Here is an 18758-nt window from a genome sequence, read left to right as displayed (position 1 = left end):
TAAAATACCAGTTGGAGGGAAGGTATTTAACACTGCAGGTGTTGCTTATATGAATTGGCAGCTCATTGGGTGAGTTTCTCTCAAAGCCCCCCTTCCACATCCCTCCCCAAGACTCACACCAGCAAATATTAACAGAGACTGTACCTCCAGAATTTTTTGTTTATATCACAGGAAAACCACAGACTTGGGAACCCAGCAGCTGAGAGGCCATTACTCTTTGTCTGAGTCTTCTTGGTGTTCTAGCAAAATGAAATCCATGTGATGAAAATGACCAGTTCTAAACAAGCCAAGTGGTCACAAATAGACTCAACATATACTCTTCATTATTTATCCCTGCATCTGGTTTTTTATAGTTTCTTTTAGAATTTTAAAGATCTTTTAAAAAATGTTTTAATGAAATCACACTGAGACACAGAATTAAAAAGTTGATAGTTGAGTTACAGTCGTACCATGTTTTAACTTCCGTCTCCTCAGTGTTCCTTTTCCACCAGTTTCCCCAGTTACCTTCCTGTCTCTCCGTCTCTGTCTGTCTGTCTGTTTCTCTCATTTGCAATGCTGTTACTGAAAAGTATCATATATATCACTTTACTTCCTTCCAGTTCCCAGTTCTTATCCAGAGTGATCACTTCCCACTATCACTTCCATGCCCTGGGCACAGTCTCTGACCTGTATGAATGGCCTTACATACATTGGGCAAATCAGGTAGTTCTGCCTCCTGTCTCTGGCCTCCTACTCTTTACCAGCTTTTGTAATGCTTATTTCTTTCTCGAATCCTGTCATTTTTGCTGCCTATCAAACACTTTGGTTTTAAACTAACCAACATTATGCTGAAAGGCAAGACTGAGAGACACAGACTCATTCCAAGGTTCTTTGATTCCAAAAGGAATCATGTTGATATAAAGTATGAGCAACTCTGAAAGTGAGGAAAAATATAAAATACCTCCTTTAAAAAGAGGGGAAAGGGGCCAGAACAATAGTACAGTGGGTAGGGTGGTTTTCTGGCATACAACCAACTTGAGTTCAATTGTTCAATCCTATGGCCCCCTGAGCCCCACCAGGAGTGATTAGCACCTCCAGATATGAGACTTTAAAAATAAATCTTTTATAAATAGTGATGAAATGAATATTGGGCTTGCCACAGTGCAGTAGACTTGATCAGTGATTCTGAGTACACAGAAAGAGGCTTCTCTAATAGGAAGGGTTGAGCTTGATGATTTAGTTTCGTCATTCTCCAGGGAAAGACTTGATTTTTCTTTTTTTTTTTTTTTTTTCGGCCCACACCCATTTGATGCTCAGGGGTTACTCCTGGCGATACGCTCAGAAATTGCCCCTGGTTTGGGGGGACCATATGGGACACTGGGGGATCGAACCGTGGTCCTTCCTTGGCTAGCGCTTGCAAGGCAGACACCTTACCTCTGGCACCACATCGCAGGCCCCTTGATTTTTCTTATAGACAGCCCTTCTCCTGCTTTAGCACATTAACTCCATTATTTGTACCTTCACTCCTCTTACCAGTTGGTCATTCCCATGCACATTGCAATCTCTGAACCACTTTCATTTCCTCAGATATGTTTTTTCTTGTGGATTCTTGCCTTTTCTCATTCTTCATATTCTACCTAGAATTCCCTTGCCACTATTGTCTGCCCAATAAGCATGTCTTTTAAGATCTAATACAAGTATTTTTAAAATTTTTTTAAAATTTGAGTTTTAAAAATTGAGTTATCATTTGCATATCACATTTATCTTTTCAAAGTTGATGAGTCATATTTGCCATAGCGCTTCATAGGTACTCTAAGAAAATACTCAGGTCTTTAAATTTTTGGTTTTGGGGCCACACCTGGTGGCTCTCAGAGGTTACTCCTGACTCTGCACTCAGAAAGCACTCCTGGTAGGGCCAGAGAGATAGCACAGTGGTAGAGCATTTGCATTGTATGCGGCCAACTCAGGACTGATGGTAGTTTGATTCCCAGCATCCCATATGGTCCCCAGCCTACCAAAAGTGATTTCTGAGTGCAGAGCCAGGAGTAACCCCCCCCCCAAAAAAAATTATTCTTGGCAGGTTATGGGGACCATATGGATGCTGGGAATCAAACCCAGGTCGGCCAAGTGTAATACAAACACCCTGCTCACTGTGCTATCATTCCAGCCCCTGGGTCTTTAATTTTTAGACATGGTCTAAGGAGAGGATTGACTTTGATTCCTTCACTTATAGTTAGCAGCTCTCCTAGTACTGTTCTTTGAAATGCTTGATCTTTGCCCATTAGATGGTCTTGACACGGTGGTCAAAAAAGTATACAAATACTATTATACAATTGTTTTCATACTACTGCCTTTCCTGTTAAACTTTGAACAACTTGAGGAGCATGTCCTTTTTTTTTTTTTTTTTAGGTTTTTGGGTCACACCCGGCAGTGCTCAGGGGTTACTCCTGGCTCCATGCTCAGAAATCACTCCTGGCAGGCTTGGGGGACTATATGGGATGCCGAGACTTGAACCAATGACCTTCTGTATGAAAGGCAAATGCCTACCTCCATGCTATCTCTCTGGCTCCCGAGGAGCATGTCTTACTCATTTTTGTTCTTCATATCTGAGCAAGTACTTTCTTTATTATAGTACTCCCAACTTTTAAGATAAAGAATGTAGGGTGAAGAAAACTAAAGTATGCAGGCATTCAGTTCACTAAAAAATAATTTGAAAAGCCAACCTAAATATTCTATCCATTTTGCATGCTTCTTCCTGAAAACAAGTGAATTCTCATTCTTTTGTGTGTGTGTGTGAATTGTCATTCTTATATTATATTTGTTTGTTTTTATTATATATCTCAAACCTTGCTAGTAAAGTTGGTAAGTTGCTTGCCTTGCACATTGCTTATCCAGGACTTTATATAGTATCCTGATTCCCACTAGGAGTGATCCCTGAGTACAGAGCCAGGGATAAGCCCTAAGCACAGCCAGGTTTGGTCCAAAAACCAAAAAAATAAAAAAATAAATAATAATAACCCCTAGCCCTACTAACCCTAAACCCAACTCCAACCCCAACCCTAACCCCAACCCCTAACCCTAAAACAAAAACAAAAATAAATAATAATATATCTTAAAAATATAACCTTATATAAATGAAACCAGAAATTAAGCCAAGTCTACTTATTCTTGACATGGTAGTTGTTTAGAGTAACTGAGTGGAAATATGAAGAGTTTTACTTTATAAATGTAAATTTTATAAATCTTAGGAATCGATTATGGCCTTATAGGTAGGTTTGGAAAAAAAAATACTATGGTCTCTCTATAAAGAACCATTGCTCCCATGTTCCATTCCTTCTTCATTATGTTCTTTCCCTTAAGGCTACTCACAAGGTTGAAAAAATATAAGTCTCTAACCAAAATCAAATATACTTAGCTTTTGCCCAGTAGTTTTAAGAATAAGCAGAAATTGAACAAATTTAATTTCCTTATTTTTGCACATGTAATTTCTGTTAAGTTTCAGGATTGTGGACATGTACTAATTTAGGAGGCTGCATTACTATCCCCCAGAGACATTTGGCAAGAGCTGGGCCAGTCCTCAATTCTGTTCTCATTTTTCTCAGTCATTTAAATGTAGATTTATTTCTGGAAACCCACAGGACTCCATGATTAAAAATCATCAAGTTCCCTTTCCACCTGTAATCGAAGTATATCCCTCCCCCTTTGTTAAAATTAAAACCAATGCACGGGGCTGGAGGAATAGCACAGCGGTAGTGCGTTTGCCTTGCAAGCAGCCAACCCAGGACCAACAGTGGTTCGAATCCTGGCATCCCATGTGGTCCCCTGTGCCTGCCAGGAGCGATTTCTGAGTGTAGAGCCAGGAGTAACCCCTGAGCGCCGCTGGTGTGGCCCAAAAAAAAACAACAAAAAAAATTTATGCAAAACACTTTATGATAGAAAATATAGATTTCTAAAAAGTAGAAAATTGAGTGTTAGGGCAGCAACTCAGCAGGCTGGACCACATGCTTTGCATGCAGGCATCCTGGGTTGGAGTCCCAGTGCCACATGGTCATCTAAGTAGGACCAGTAGCAACACCCCAAGCACTGACTCTGAGAATAGTCATAGGGGTATCACCCAGAGTGGCCCTATAAACGAAAAATATAGGACAAAATGGGTGTCACTTAATGTAGAACTGCAGTATTTCTAATCATTGGTTAGTGGCTAGTATTCCATAGTCTCCTTTTTTATTGTTGTGAAAGCCACCCCTTGCACTCCTGTACTGGTAGGAATCGAACCCAGGGATGGGCACATGCAGGATGTATGCTCTGCCACTTGGTTTACTCCCTCACCCCTCACCACTTTTTTTGGCCAGTTACTTATTGTTCTTAAAACTGCCTTTGCAACTATTCAGTAATAATAATTATACCATCATCATTGTATTATTCGTGTGAAATTACTTTTTTTTTTCGTCTTTTTGACCCTCTTCTTCTCATCACCCCTTACTTGGTCCTGTACTTTACACGGAGAAGTACCTATAAAAATAGTAAATGCTTGTTGAATGCTAAAAGTAACCCAAATTAAGAGCATCCACACCCACCAAAGAGAAATTCATTGCTTGAGGCCTAAACCATAACTAACCAGCCCTCAGTTGCCAAAATGTTTCTGGCATTTGAATACAAATGTGCTCTATATATCTTTTTGGTCCGGTGATCAAAATGAATAGGTCAGGGTAAATTTTCAGTTGAGGGAAATGAGGTGCTCAGGAGACTTCTTTCCAAGTGTCACAGAACTGTGGAGAAAAACCAATGTCATGGCCCACTTGTGGGGAGCCCTGATCTCCAATCAGAGTCTTCTGGCACTCTGCTCTCCCTCGTATGTGGGTCTCTCCCCACTCTCTGTAATGATGTCTCTCTGTAAATGATGTCATTTAGCACACATCTCCTGGAGACTGATCTTGATTATTCTTTTGTTTGTTTTTGCTTTGGTGACATACCTAGAAGTGCTCAGGGATTATTCCTGGCTATGTGCTCAGAAATCACTCCTTTTTTTTATTTTTTAAGGTTTTTTTGGGTCACACCTGGCTACACTCAGGTTACTCCTGGCAGGCACGGGGTACCATATGGAATGCTGGCAATCAAATCTGGCTCTATCCCGGGTTGGCAACGTGCAAGGCAAATGCCCTACCACTGTGCTATGTACTGTCACTCTGGCCCTAGGAATCATGTCTGGTGGGCTAGGGGAATCATATAGGATTCTGAGGATCAAACCCCAGGCAGCTACATGCAAGGCAAATGTACTTTCACTCTGGTCCCTGAGCTTAATGATCTGGGTTATTTCCTTCCTGTATCTGTCAGCCCTAGTATGATCTTGGTTACTATTTTGCCCACTGTTTTTCTTTATTATATAGTGCCAGTTCTCCAATTCTCTGGTATTTAACCTCACTTCCTATATAAGCACAAGATGAAAAAACTTATGCATGGAAAACTTAGTGGGTTTTTTTGTTTGTTTTTTGTTTTGTTTTGTTTTGTTTTGTTTTTTTTGGTTTTTGGGCCACACCCGGCGGTGCTCAGGGGTTACTCCTGTTACTCCTGGCTGTCTGCTCAGAAATAGCTCCTGGGGCCCGGAGAGATAGCACAGCGGCGTTTGCCTTGCAAGCAGCTGATCCAGGACCAAAGGTGGTTGGTTCGAATCCCGGTGTCCCATATGGTTCCCCGTGCCTGCCAAGAGCTATTTCTGAGCAGACAGCCGGGAGTAACCCCTGAGCATTGCCGGGTGTGGCCCAAAAACCAAAAAAAAAAAAAAAAAGAGAAATAGCTCCTGGCAGGCACAGGGGGACCATATGGGATACCAGGATTCGAACCAACCACCTTTGGTCCTGGATCGACTGTTTGCAAGGCAAACGCCGCTGTGCTATCTCTCCGGGCCTGGAAAACTTTGTCAAATGCAAAGTTTACCTGGAAAAGACTGAGTTTTATTCCAGCTAATCGCTTCATGTTTATTCTTCATTACAAGCTACTATTTATTTCCTTTTTCTTTTTGAAAGAACTTCACTTGATCCTTTTCTATTTTATTAATTTCTCCTGGAGAAATGGACTTACCTTAAATAATGTCCAGGATCCGAAGTGACAGTACAGCAGATAAGGCACTTGCCTTGCATGCAGCCAACCGAGATTCTATCCCTGACACCCCATATCATCACCTGAGCACTGTCACGAGTGATCCCTGGGCACAGAGCCAGAAATAAGTCCTGAGCACAGTCAGATGTACACCCTCCCCATTTATTTTTCTCTACCCCCCTCTTTGGTGGTGATGGCGCAGTGATTAGGGCTCATACTTGCTTGTTTGTGGTGCTTGCCCACTTATTTGGAATTCTCACTGGTATCCATGCACTTTGTTTTGTCACTGTGATCCCTCTCAGCATGTGGGCTGGTGCCGGGGATCAACCGTATGACCCCATACTTACAAGGCTGGCGCTGAGCCATCATTGGGACTTTTAAGCTGATGTAAATTTAAAATCATGAGTTCAGTTGACTTCTACTGTTACTCCTTTTTTGGGGTGGGGTTTGGGCCACACCTGGTGACACTCAGGGGTTATTCCTGGCTATGCGCTCAGAAATCACTCCAGGCTTGGGAGACCATATGGGATGCTGGAGATCAAACCCAGGTCTGTCCTGGGTCAGCTGTGTGCAAGACAAATGCCCTACTGCTGTGCTGTTGCTCTGGCCCCGTACTGTTACTTCTTTCCATCTTGCTAATGGAGTCCTAAGTTGATAAACTTTTGAAGCAAAAGAAGGATTTGGAAGTGGCAGGGTAGCTAAAGCACCTGTTTTGTAAGCATAACACTACAAGTTTAATCCCAGGTGCTACCCACATGAGCTGAGCATGATTCAGTCTATGCCTGGCAGCTCTGCTGTCTGACTCCCAAAACTGTAAGCAGATTTTACACAGAAGCCAGGTATGTGTGAGCACCAACCACAATCAGGAATGGAATAGCAACTCTCCCCATGACCCCCATAAGAGCTATAACTAGAGTCCATGACAACACTGTTGCAGTAACCAGTTTTTAACCTATTTAGGATATTTCTTCTTTGCATGGGCTTGTCCCACCTGGGCAGGTAGAATCTCTGGATTGGCCCCCTACCCATGTTCTCCAACCATGGGGGGGGGGGGTCCTACTCTTCCCAGTAAAGACCTTGGGTCAGAAAGACTTCTTCAGGTTTTGGCTCACAGCTTGCTTGTCTGCCTGCCAGTGCCCTTTTGCCTTTTTGCAGATAGCTTGTGGTGAAAGTTTCTGAACCTGTTTTATCTCTTTAACTTGTGTGGATTATACCCTGTGTTGGAGTTGCTTCCAGACCCGCATTCCACAATCTCCCGGGATTGATGTATGTGTCTTCTTCTGCACAACACAACTATAAAACTGAAGAACCACTCAATGTGCACTGTGGCCAACTGTTGGAGCATCAGGCCCCAATGTGTGACCCCAGGAGAACCCCACAATCAAGAATGTGTATGGCCCTACCCCTTAATTGCCATAATAATAGAAGGATGGATGGTAGAAAAGAAAACAATAAATAAAAATCAAGGGCCAGAGAGATAGCATGGAGGTAAGGTGTTTGCCTTGCATGTAGAAGGACAGTGGTTCTAATCCCGGCATCCCATTTGGTCCCCTGAGGCTGCCAGAAGCAATTTCTGAGCATAGAGCCAGGAGTAATCCCTGAGCACTGCTGTGTGTGACCCCCCCCCCAAAAATCAAATGAGCACCTTTTCTTGAAAGATATTCCAAATGTAGGTGTGCACTGGCTCAGCCAATGGTCAGCAGGGCCATTAAGTCATGGACATACAGACTAACTAGCAAGAACTTGAAGGCCCACTTCCCACGCTCTGCCTTGCTTCAGATTTGTTTTTAACAAATAACAGGACATATCACCACCTCGTTTTATAATGTTCTATAAAAGGAGAACTGTTGCATTTAGATGATTGTTCTTTTTTTTTAGATGTTCCCGTTTTTTGAGATGTTAAATATAAATTGCTGCCAGCTTAAAAAATGGCAGTCATGACTCTGGAAGAGCTTTCTTTGGAGGGGAGTCTGGAGCCTCCAAGCCCAGTTTGCCATGTTTACCTTCAACTTCTTTGCTCCCAATCTTGCTATAGAGCCAGAGAAAAAGATGAGGCACAGACCTCCAACAGCACCTGTCGATTTTCACCTCACACAATGAGCTCATTTAAAATCACCTTGGATACTCATTATTTGAATGGATCACACATCTCCAAAATCAGACCCAAAAAAAAGAAGCCTTTGGAATTAAACATGAGGAAAGCATGGCCCAGAACCAATGCATTAGATTCAATGAAGTCAATTCATATTTGGCCCTTTAACTGTTGCTCTGTTGCTTATTTTTTATTTTTTTTCCCCAGCCAAAGGGCAGAGATCTGTTTCTAGCTGGAGCTTTATTGTGGAACCTGGCCTACTGCTCTTAACATCACAAGGTCTCATCTGTAAAGTTGAGGGTGGAGGGTTCTCCTGTTTGTATTGGATTCTGTGCTTCTGAGTCATACATAAAGCACTGAATATAAAGTATCTGCTGATGTGACAACATACAAAGACAAAACATGGAGGCCTTTGAGCTTTCCAGGAGTCCAGGGGAGTCATCTACATATAGTACTTACTGTTCTTTTAAACAAGTTTTCTCAGTACTGGATTTTCTTTTTCTCCAAGAGCTCTTAAAAAATGTTATATCCAGGGGCCCGGAGAGATAGCACAGCGGCGTTTGCCTTGCAAGCACCCGATCCAGGACCAAAGGTGGTTGGTTCGAATCCTGGTGTCCCATATGGTTCCCCGTGCCTGCCAAGAGCTATTTCTGAGCAGACAGCCAGGAATAACCCCTGAGCACCGCCGGGTGTGACCCAAAAACCAAAAAAAAAGTTATATCCAGGGTCTGGAGCAAGAGCACAGTGGTAGGGCTTTTGCCTTGCACGTGGCCAACACAGGACAGACCCCGGTTCAAATCCCAACTTCCCATATGTTTTTCCAAGCCTACCAGGAGCGACTTCTGAGAACAGAGCCAGGAGTAACCCATAAGAGCCGCCAGTGTGACCCAAAAACCAAAAAAAATAAAATAAAAAAAAGGAAAAAAGAGTATTTCCTTGCTAGAGACATCAGGATCTCCAAATGACTGTCCTCCATCAATGAACATATTCTATGGTTTGTGTTTGCACGATGAGCATTTGAGCAGAGCTCCACAAGCACTTTCCCACACATCAGGATTAGTGCTCAGGTTGTCTGTCCTGTCATCTGCCATTTGTCCATCCCCTGCCAGCTTCCAGGAAGGCTGAAGCCCCTGCTGCCTGTCTGCTCTGGTAAGGGTAGGGGCAGTCGCCACTACTATTCTATCTTCAGCTTTCAGGGCCCAAAGTGCAGCCAGCCTACTCAAGATAAGCTTGTCAGAGCTTAAGCCCCTCAAGGCTCCCAAGGCTTTGTTTTGTTTTTGTTTTGTTTTGTTCACAGCCTGGTTAAGGATCACAATAATCCCCTCAAGTCATGCTCATCTTCATACACTCCTGCTGTGTTCCTGCCCCTCATCCCTGCCCCTTGTCACTGCCTTCCAATCACCTCCCCCAGGAAAACCTCTGTCCCTTCCTTGATTGAAAACCCCAACATAACCCTAGAGTTTTGAGAGTTGAAAATCTGTGTTTTCTTTTTTTATTTTTAAAATGAGACATTGATTCATATTGAAAATATATTAAACCCTTAGCAAACTAGTAGCAGGCAATTAGGGAGTGCCATACTCAATGCCATATGTTTGCCTTGTCCTTAAAGAAGTTCTTTTAATGCTTTTTTGCAAAAAGAGTGTCAAGGCTATGAATTCCCTAAGCTATTGCCTGTCCATGAAGCTCTCGTTTTTTCAAATCTGAATGATAGTTGAGCCAGAAAGATAGCACAACGTAGAGTAGGGTGTTTGCCTTACATGTGATCAGCTGGGGTTCGATCCCTGGTATCCTGTATAGTTCCACAAGCCCTCTAGGAGTGATTCCTGAGTATTGAACCAGAACCCCTGAGTATTGTGGGTGCCACCCAAAAATAAATAGACCAAAAAAAAAATTAACATGATAGTTTAGCTGCATATAGATTTCTCAGGCCTTAGCCATAGCACATTGGGTAGGCCACTTGCCTTGTACCCAGCAGACCAGGGTTCAATCCCCAGCATCCCAGATGGTCCCCATGTACTGCTAGGAGTAATTTCTGAGTACAGAGCCAGGAATAACCCCTTGCTGTGGGTGACCCAAAAAAAGGCAAAAAAACAAAAAAAAATATTGGTGAGATTTCACTTAATTGAGTTTTGTATTCTCTCTCCATTCACTTAAAGCTTGTAGAATTTCATTTGGTAGACATGCTATGAATCTCAGAGGCTTTTCCTTTGTCTATACAGACCTTTTATGACCTTGTTGCTTTCAGTATTCTGTCTCTTTTCTTGGCTTTTATCATTCTGAGCACAGTATGTCTAGTTGAGTCTGTTTTTTCTGGAACCTCTTGGGCCTCTAGGATTTTGGTGCCTGTATTCCTCAATTATAGGAAATTTTTAAAACATTTTTATTTTTATATGATATTGTTTTTGTTTATTTTGGGTCACACCTGGCAGTGTTCAGGGATTATTCCTGGCTCTGAGCTCAGAAATCATTCCTGGCAAGCTCTGGGTGCAATATGGGATGCTGGAGATCAAACCCGGGTCCATCCAGTTCAGCCACATGCAAGGCAAACACCCTACCACTGTGCTATCATTCTGGCCTATTACAGAAAATTCTATATTTTTTTTTTCCGTTTTTTGGTTTTTTGGCCACACCCAGTGACGACGCTCAGGGGGTTACTCCTGGCTCAGAACTGGTTTGGGGGACCACATGGGATGCCAGAGAATCGAACCACAGTCCATCCTAGGCTAACGCTTGCAAGGCAGATGCCTTATGGCTCGCGCCGCTCCAGCTCCTATTACAGGAAATTCCTTTTTTTTTTTTTTTTTGTTTTCTTTTTTTTTTTTTTTTTTTTTTTTTTTTTTTTTTTTTTGGGCCACACCCGGCGATTCGATGCTCAGGGGTTACTCCTGGCTGTCTGCTCAGAAATAGCTCCTTGGGGCCGGAGAGATAGCATGGAGGTAAGGCGTTTGCCTTTCATGCAGGAGGTCATCGGTTCGAATCCCGGCATCCCATATGGTCCCCTGTGCCTGCCAGGGGCAGTTTCTGAGCCTGGAGCCAGGAATAACCCCTGAGCACTGCCGGGTGTGACCCAAAAAAAAGAAATAGCTCCTGGCAGGCACGGGGGACCATATGGGACACCAGGATTTGAACCAACCACCTTTGGTCCTGTGCTGTGTCTCTGGGCCCCTACAGGAAATTCTTATTGATGATTTTTTTTAACTATTTTTTCATCATCAAATTGGCCTTTCAAGGACTTCTATGATTCCTTGTCATTCCTCTTTTTTTAAAAAAATAAACTATTTATTGATCGATTGGTTTGTGGGTCTGAGTTACACCCAGCAGCACTCACAGGTTACTCCTGGCTCTGCAGTCAGAAATTGACCCTGGCAGTTTGGGGGACCATATGGGATGGGATACCAGGAATTGAACCGGGTCCCTCTCGGGTAGGCCGTACTGCTGCGCTATCTCTCCAGCCCCTGTGTCATTTCTCTTGAACTCTTCCCCCCTCCCCATAGTTCTCTGGTGTGCTGTTCATTTATTTTCACGTTATTATTTTCAGTTTTTATTTTATTTTATTTTTTTGCACTCAGGGGTTATTCCTGGCTCTACACTCAGAAAATGTTCCTGGCAGGCTCAAGGGACCGTATGGGATGCCAGGCTTCGAACCACCATCCTGCATGCAAGAATGCCTTACCTCCATGCTATCTCTCTGGTCCTATTTCAGATTATTGTTCACCTTCTTTCCTAGAAATTTCTGTTTCTCATATCTTAGATCTCCTTGATCTTATTTTTTACTCAGCTGTTGTTATTCTGCTCTTCAGAGCTTCTATTGATATTTTTGTTTGTTCGTTTGTTTTGGTTTTGGGGCCACAGTAAAAACTATCTTTTCGTCCTTCATATTTTCTTTTTTTCTTTTTGTTTTGTTTGTTTGTTTTTTGGGCCACACCTGGCGGTGCTCAGGGGTAACTCCTGGCTCTGCACTCAGAAATCTCTCCGGAGGGGCCAGAGCAGTGGCGCAAGTGGTAAGGTGTCTGCCTTGCATGCACTAGCCTGGGACAGACTGGTTCAATCCCCCAGCATCCCATATGGTCCCCCAAGCCAGGAGCAATTTCTGAGTGCTTAGCCAGTGTCACCAGGTATGACCATAAAAGGAGAAATCACTCCTGGCAGGCATGGGGTGCTGAGAATCGAACCTGGGTCCGTCCCAGGTCAGCACTGTGCAAGGCAAATGCCTTGCCTGCTGTACTATCACTTTGCTCCCCCATATTTTCTTATTCTTTGCTGATTGTCTATGCCATCATTTCTTTAAACTCATTAAATATCATCATGATGCCTTTGCCTGAGGATTTACTGACTTGTGCTATTGTTTGTTTCTTTGATAATACTGGTTTTTTGGGGGTTTTTTGTTTTGGTTTTGGTTTTGGTTTTGGTTTTTTTGGTTTTTGGGTCACACCCGGCGATGGTCAGGGGTTACTCCTGGTTGTCTGCTCAGAAATAGCTCCTGGCAGGCATGGGACACCATATGGGACACCGGGATGCGAACCAACCACCTTTGGTCTGGATCGGCTGCTTGCAAGGCAAATGCCGCTGTGCTCTCTCTCTCTCTCCAGGCCCAGTAATATTGTTTTCACTCATTTAACTTGGTAGACTTCTACATGTTTTTCCCATTACTTCTAAGTGGGAAAACCATTTAAGAAAACCATTTCTGTGTTTTCTTATAAATATATCAGGGTACACCAAAGTAGGAAAAAAATTAACTTTGTGTACCCATCACCCAGACTCTTTCCATAAATTCTCTAAAGGGCCATAGTGATATACAGTAGTAGAGGTTTTGCCTTGAATACCATCAAACTCGAGTTCCATATGCCCAAACTCCATATGGTCCCTTAAACACTGCCGGAAGCAATTCCTGAGCACAGAGTCAGAAGTAAATCCTGAATACCACCAGATGTGGCCCCCACACCCCCATTCAATTAAAATAATAATAATAATAAAACTTGCCAACTCCTCCCAGTATTCTTTTTTTTTTTTTTTGGTTTTTGGGCCACACCGGTAACGCTCAGGGGTTACTCCTGGCTATGTGCTCAGAAGTTGCTCCTGGCTTGGGGGACCATATGGGACACCGGGGGATCGAACCGCGGTCCGTCCAAGGCTAGCGCAGGCAAGGCAGGCACCTTACCTTTAGCGCCACCGCCCGGCCCTCTCCCAGTATTCTTAAGAAGTTAACTCACATCCAGGTTTTATTTCTTGGAGCCTAGCCACCTCCCTAATTTTCCAAGTTCCTGATCTTAGAAATCAATGTTCTTTGCCTGTCCTTCTGGTCTCTTCCAGAAGATCTGGGCCTGCAATTCCCCTGCCTGGCAATGGTTTTCTTGTATGGGAAGGGAAGGATACTTTAAGCATAAGGGTGATGGAATAGGAAGTCATACTTTGAGTCATACGTACCTCAGTGTCAGGAAGAAGGTGAGCAACCATTTTTATTCACTACATTCTGCGTCAGACAAGCTTTTACCAAATAAAAGGGACCAGTTACCCTGACAGCAAGCTACACTTTCTTCTCACCATCCCTTCCCTATCCCATGAAGAATCTAAAGGCTTCTCTGGCCCTCTCCATTTCAGATGCAGTGGCAGAATGTGGAGCACGTGGGTGACCAGAGCCCTTATGTGACCTCTGTTATTCTTCACATCAAGCAGAATGTTCCCATCATCCGTGACAACCTAGCTTCCACACGGAAGTACTTCACTCAGTTCTGCATTAAGTTTGCAAAGTAAGTCCTTCCTGAATGTCACATGAAAAGCTGGAGCTTTTTTCTGGTGACTGCAATGTATTTCTTTTTTTTTTTTTTTTTTGGTTTTTGGGCCACACCCGGTAACGCTCAGGGGTTACTCCTGGCTATGCGCTCAGAAGTCGCTCCTGGCTTGGGGGACCATATGGGACGCCGGGGGATCGAACCGCGGTCCGTCTCCTAGGCTAGCGCAGGTAAGGCAGGCACCTTACCTCCAGCGCCACCGCCCGGCCCCGCAATGTAATTCTTGAACTCAAAAGAAACATCAGGGCCGCAGCATTAGCACAGAGGTAGGGCACTTGCCTTGCACATGGCCAACCCAGGACTGACCCGGGTTTGATTCCCAGCATCCCATATGGTCCCCAAGCCTGCCAAGAGTGATTTCTGAGTGTAGAGCCAGGAATAACTTCTGAGTGATGCCGAGTGTAACCCAAAACCCAAAAAGAATAAAGAAAGAAAGATCATAGTTAAAATCATAGGTGACAGTAAAGAATTGAGTGCATCCAGGCAAACAGAAATAAGTTGGGGGAATCCTCCTATGTGGAGTTACATGGACACAATCATGACCTGCTTTCACTCTGGGTTTAGATCATTTTCCATTTTTTTTAGTGATTTTCTGTATGCAGTTATTCTCCCAACGAGTTTATAAGCTTGAGGTAGGGATGGGCACTGATTGAGTTTTCTCTGTCTCTCCCGATAATACTTACTGTATTGCTGCCAGAATTTATGTTGCTGCCAGAAATCTGTCCACTTGTAGACATCTTTTAGTCCAAAGAAAGTATTAAAAATTGGGACAGTCAGATCATTGCCGGAGTAGATGGGGTGACCACTTTGCCACGTCTTTCTTCTACGTCCTCGTGGGTGGCCATTGCTGGCTTGAGTATTGAATCAGGGAAGTTGTTTGGTCCTCTGGCAGTCAGTCAGCATCTGGTGTAGCACTGTTCCCTTCCCCCCGAGACCAGGCAGCTCGGAGGCTCAGTGCCTCCCTGACCAATTATCAAGCAAGCACTTTGGCACACTACTTAGGGAAAGGCTTCAGGAAGGCCAGCACAGTCCAAGCTACTGTACTGAGGTTGCTCTCATCCAAGTCCCAAAGGGCGCTTTAGGACTCCAAGTTTCTGTCTTCCCCAAATCTCTCCCAGTTTATCTTCAATTAAGGCTTCCCCTCTCCTTCACAAATAAAACCCTCAGGAGCAGCAGTTGTAGAATGGCTTGTGGCATGAGCTTCAATTTCCAGTGCGTCTGGAGAAGCTAGAATGTTCTCTCCAGGGAGGCATTATCACTGCACCATTCGTGTGTGCGGGTGGAGCAGAAGTTGACATTACCATGCCTCTCTGAGTACCTGTTACTGTGTATTTTTACTGTGCCTTAAAGCGCTGCTGATAAATCACACAGTGACACTCTTCTGATCCCCCAATAAGGGCTGGAAATTTGTAAAATTCACAGTGACCCAAAATCTCTAGTGTGCTTGCCCAAGAGCCTGATTGAACTGATGTGTGAGTAAGGAGCCCTTACCTCACAAGCCCACACATCAGCTTCACATCCTCTCAGAGCCCTTTAACTTTATTTTGTAAGTTCACTTTGTGTGAGTTGGGAAATAGCATGTGCATCTCTCACATGTGGAAAAGTTTAGCAGTCTGTGACCTGGAAAGCAGTTTTTTGATTTATTCCTTGGTGCCCTTAGTAAAATCCCAATTGAATACTAGAATCCGCAGAGGTAAGGGCTGCAAGAAGATTCTTTCCCAACCCAGAGCACTTATGAACCACTTTATTAGGACTTCTCCAAAGACCTGTCCCTGGATATATATTTTCCTTACCCTACTCCCTGAAGGCAGACTCAGAGCCAGAAACTTCTTGAGAATAAAGTATCCAGGATTACAAATAGCATATAACTTTATTCATTATTATAAGTAACTTGTTTGGCCTGGCTCTTTTTTTTTTCTTTTTTTTTTTTATCTTTTCTTTTTTTTTTTTCTTCTTTTTCTTTTCTTTTCTTTTTTGTTTGTTTTCTTCTCTTTTTTGGGGGGGGGCCACACCCGGCGGTGCTCAGGAGTTACTCCTGGCTGTCTGCTCAGAAATAGATCCTGGCAGGCACGGGGGACCATATGGGACACCGGGATTCGAACCAATCACCTTAGGTCCTGGATCAGCTGTTTGCAAGGCAAACGCTGCTGTGCTATCTCTCCGGGCCCTGGCCTGGCTCTTGAATTGAACACTTGAACACTGAAGAATCCCTTTCAAAGAGGCCCTTGTTCTCACTCTTCTCATCATCAGCCAGTCTTTCTTACCCTAAAATTTAATTTTAATTTCAAGAATCTTTAGAATTTTATTCTTTTTTTTTTTTTTTTTTTTTTTTTTTGGTTTTTGGGTCACACCCGGCGGTGCTCAGGGGTTACTCCTGGCTGTCTGCTCAGAAATCGCTCCTGGCAGGCACGGGGGACCATATGGGACACCGGGATTCGAACCAACCACCTTTGATCCTGGATCGGCTGCTTGCAGGGCAAACACCGCTGTGCTATCTCTCCAGGCCCAGAATTTTATTCTTTTCTAATAGCTTCCTTTTTTTTTTTTTTTTTCTTTTTAAAAAAAGTTGAGCCATACCTGCTGGTGCTCAGGAATTACTTCTGGCTTAGCCCTCAGGAATCACTCCTCGCAGGGAACCATAGGGGATGCAGGGTTCAAGCCCAGTTGACCACATATAAAACAAGTGCCTACCTGCTGTGCTATCATCTGGCCACCATTAGCTTCCTTCCTTATTTTTCCTTTGCTTTATTTTTTAAAGGAAAATGAGGTTATTATATGGAAATTCTAAGGAAGGGGAAAGTGAAAGGATAAGAAAGGGAGAGGGACTGGAGCAATAGCACAAAGTGGTCGGGTGTTTGCCTTTCACACAGTCGATCCAGGTCCTGGATGGTGGTTTGAATCACGGTGTCCTATATGGTCCCCCAAGCCAAAAGCAATTTCTGAGTGCGTAGCTGGGAGTAACCCCTGAGTGTCACTGTGTGTGGCCCAAGCCCCCCTCCCCCCAGAAAGGGAGAGAGTAACACTCTTCAAAGAAAGCATGGGCTTCTTTTCCAAAGGTGGAGAGAGCACAGTACACAACCCAACACGAAAGTAGAAAAGTTCACATCTCAAGGGGTGAGAGGTGATGTGGGTAACATGTGCATGTCAGGACCATGTTCACAGGCCATGGAGCATATGCATGTCTCTTTTGTTCCAAGTTGGTTTCTATAGGGTTTCTCCCAGCCTGTTCCATAGAGGCCTGCATTAGCCCTATTTGGTTGCCAGGGGAAAAGCCAACCACAGTTGATCTTTGACCTTTCTTTCCTAGCAGTTGTTCTTGCTGGAGCTTTTCTTGTCAGGCCTCAGTTCCAATAGCCACTAGGTATGTCTGGATAGTCTTAGGGTTAGTGACAAGAGTAACTTCAAATTTCATCTCTTGATTTTATTATGCCCCTAGAATTTTTGTTATATCCAAGAACTCATTGCCCTGGGGAAGGAGAGTTTCTTTATCTAACTGCCTGCTTCATTTCCTCCTTACCCCTCCAGATTTCACCACCTTAACGTCTTTTAAGGGGAAAATGGGTGTCGGTCACCTGTTTTCCTCCATAAATTCTTCACTCAGACCAAAGGACTGTAGACCTGCATGCATAAGGGGAAAAACCATATATTTTAATGGGGCCCAGGCAATGAATTGTTTGGGGTTTCAGAGTTGTCAGTCTAAAAGTGAAAAGAAAGAAGAACATGGGGCTGGATACAGTACAGTGTATATGGCATTTGCCTTGCTTATGGCTGCCTAAAGTTTGCATTTCATATGCTGGGGGATATGGGGTAGAATAGTCTGCCAGGAGTGAATCCCTGAGAGCCACTGGGTGTGGCCCCCTCCCAAAAAAAAACAAACAACAACAACAAAAAAAGAACATGATTAGGACTGGAAGAATAAAATACCTTTTCTCTGTTCTTGGGTGGGCAGAGCAGTTTGTATTTAAGAAAAGTCTCTCTCAGGCCTGGAGAGATAGCACAGCGGCGTTTGCCCTGCAAGCAGCCGATCCAGGACTACAGGTCGTTGGTTCGAATCCCAGTGTCCCATATGGTCCCCCGTGCCTGCCAGGAGCTATTTCTGAGCAGACAGCCAGGAGTAACCCCTGAGCAACACCGGGTGTGGCCCAAAAACCAAAAAAAAAAAAAAAAAAAAGAAAAGTCTCTCTCTAGGATGAGACTAATAAAAATAAGAACCAGGGGCCAGAGCAATAGCACAGCAGCAGGGCATTTGTCTTGCACTCCTGCCTTCTAGGAGTGGTTTCTGAGCTCAGATGTAACCTCTGAGCGCTACCGAATGTGGCTCAAAAACAAATGGAAATAAAATAAATGGAAAAAGGGCCAGAGAGATAGCCCAGTGGTAGGGCATTTACTTTGCATGCAGCTGACCTGGGAGGGACCCGGTTTGATTCCTGGCATCCCATATGGTCCCTCAGCCTGCCAGGGGTGATTTCTGAGTGCAGAGCCAGGAGTGACCCTGAGCTCTGGTGGGTGTTGCCCAAAAAACAATCAATCAATTAATTAATAAATAGTTTAAAAATGAATAAATGGAAAAGAAAAAATATAAATAAAAATAAGAACCAAAACAATATAGCACTATACATATTTCTATAAAAATGAGAAATATTGGGGGGAGAGATAGCATGGAGGTAAAACGTTTGCCTTGCATGTGGAAGGACGGTGGTTCAAATCCCAGCATCCCATATGGTCCCTAGAGCCTGCCAGGAGCGATTTCTGAGTGTAGAGCCAGGAGTAACCCCTGAGTGCTGCCGGGTATGACCCAAACT

At 43.8% G+C, this 18758-nt stretch overlaps 1 protein-coding gene across 2 annotated transcripts in view; it reads left to right on the top strand.

Moving 5' to 3' along the window:
- Positions 1–18758, top strand: part of VPS53 (VPS53 subunit of GARP complex) — a 202642-nt gene that overhangs the window by 156094 nt on the left and 27790 nt on the right. For both annotated transcript variants that reach the window (XR_007499610.1, XM_049782265.1), the window contains exon 18: positions 13766–13914. Coding sequence is in view for 1 of the 2 variants with exons in the window: in XM_049782265.1 (XP_049638222.1) it covers positions 13766–13914 (149 nt within the window). In the remaining variant the exon portion in view is untranslated. The remainder of the gene's footprint in view (positions 1–13765; positions 13915–18758) is intronic.

The sequence above is a fragment of the Suncus etruscus genome, chromosome 1 (assembly GCF_024139225.1).
Source record: "Suncus etruscus isolate mSunEtr1 chromosome 1, mSunEtr1.pri.cur, whole genome shotgun sequence".
NCBI lineage: Eukaryota > Metazoa > Chordata > Mammalia > Eulipotyphla > Soricidae > Suncus > Suncus etruscus.
Note: the sequence above shows the minus strand (reverse complement) of the source record. Positions and strands in the feature narration are given on the sequence as shown.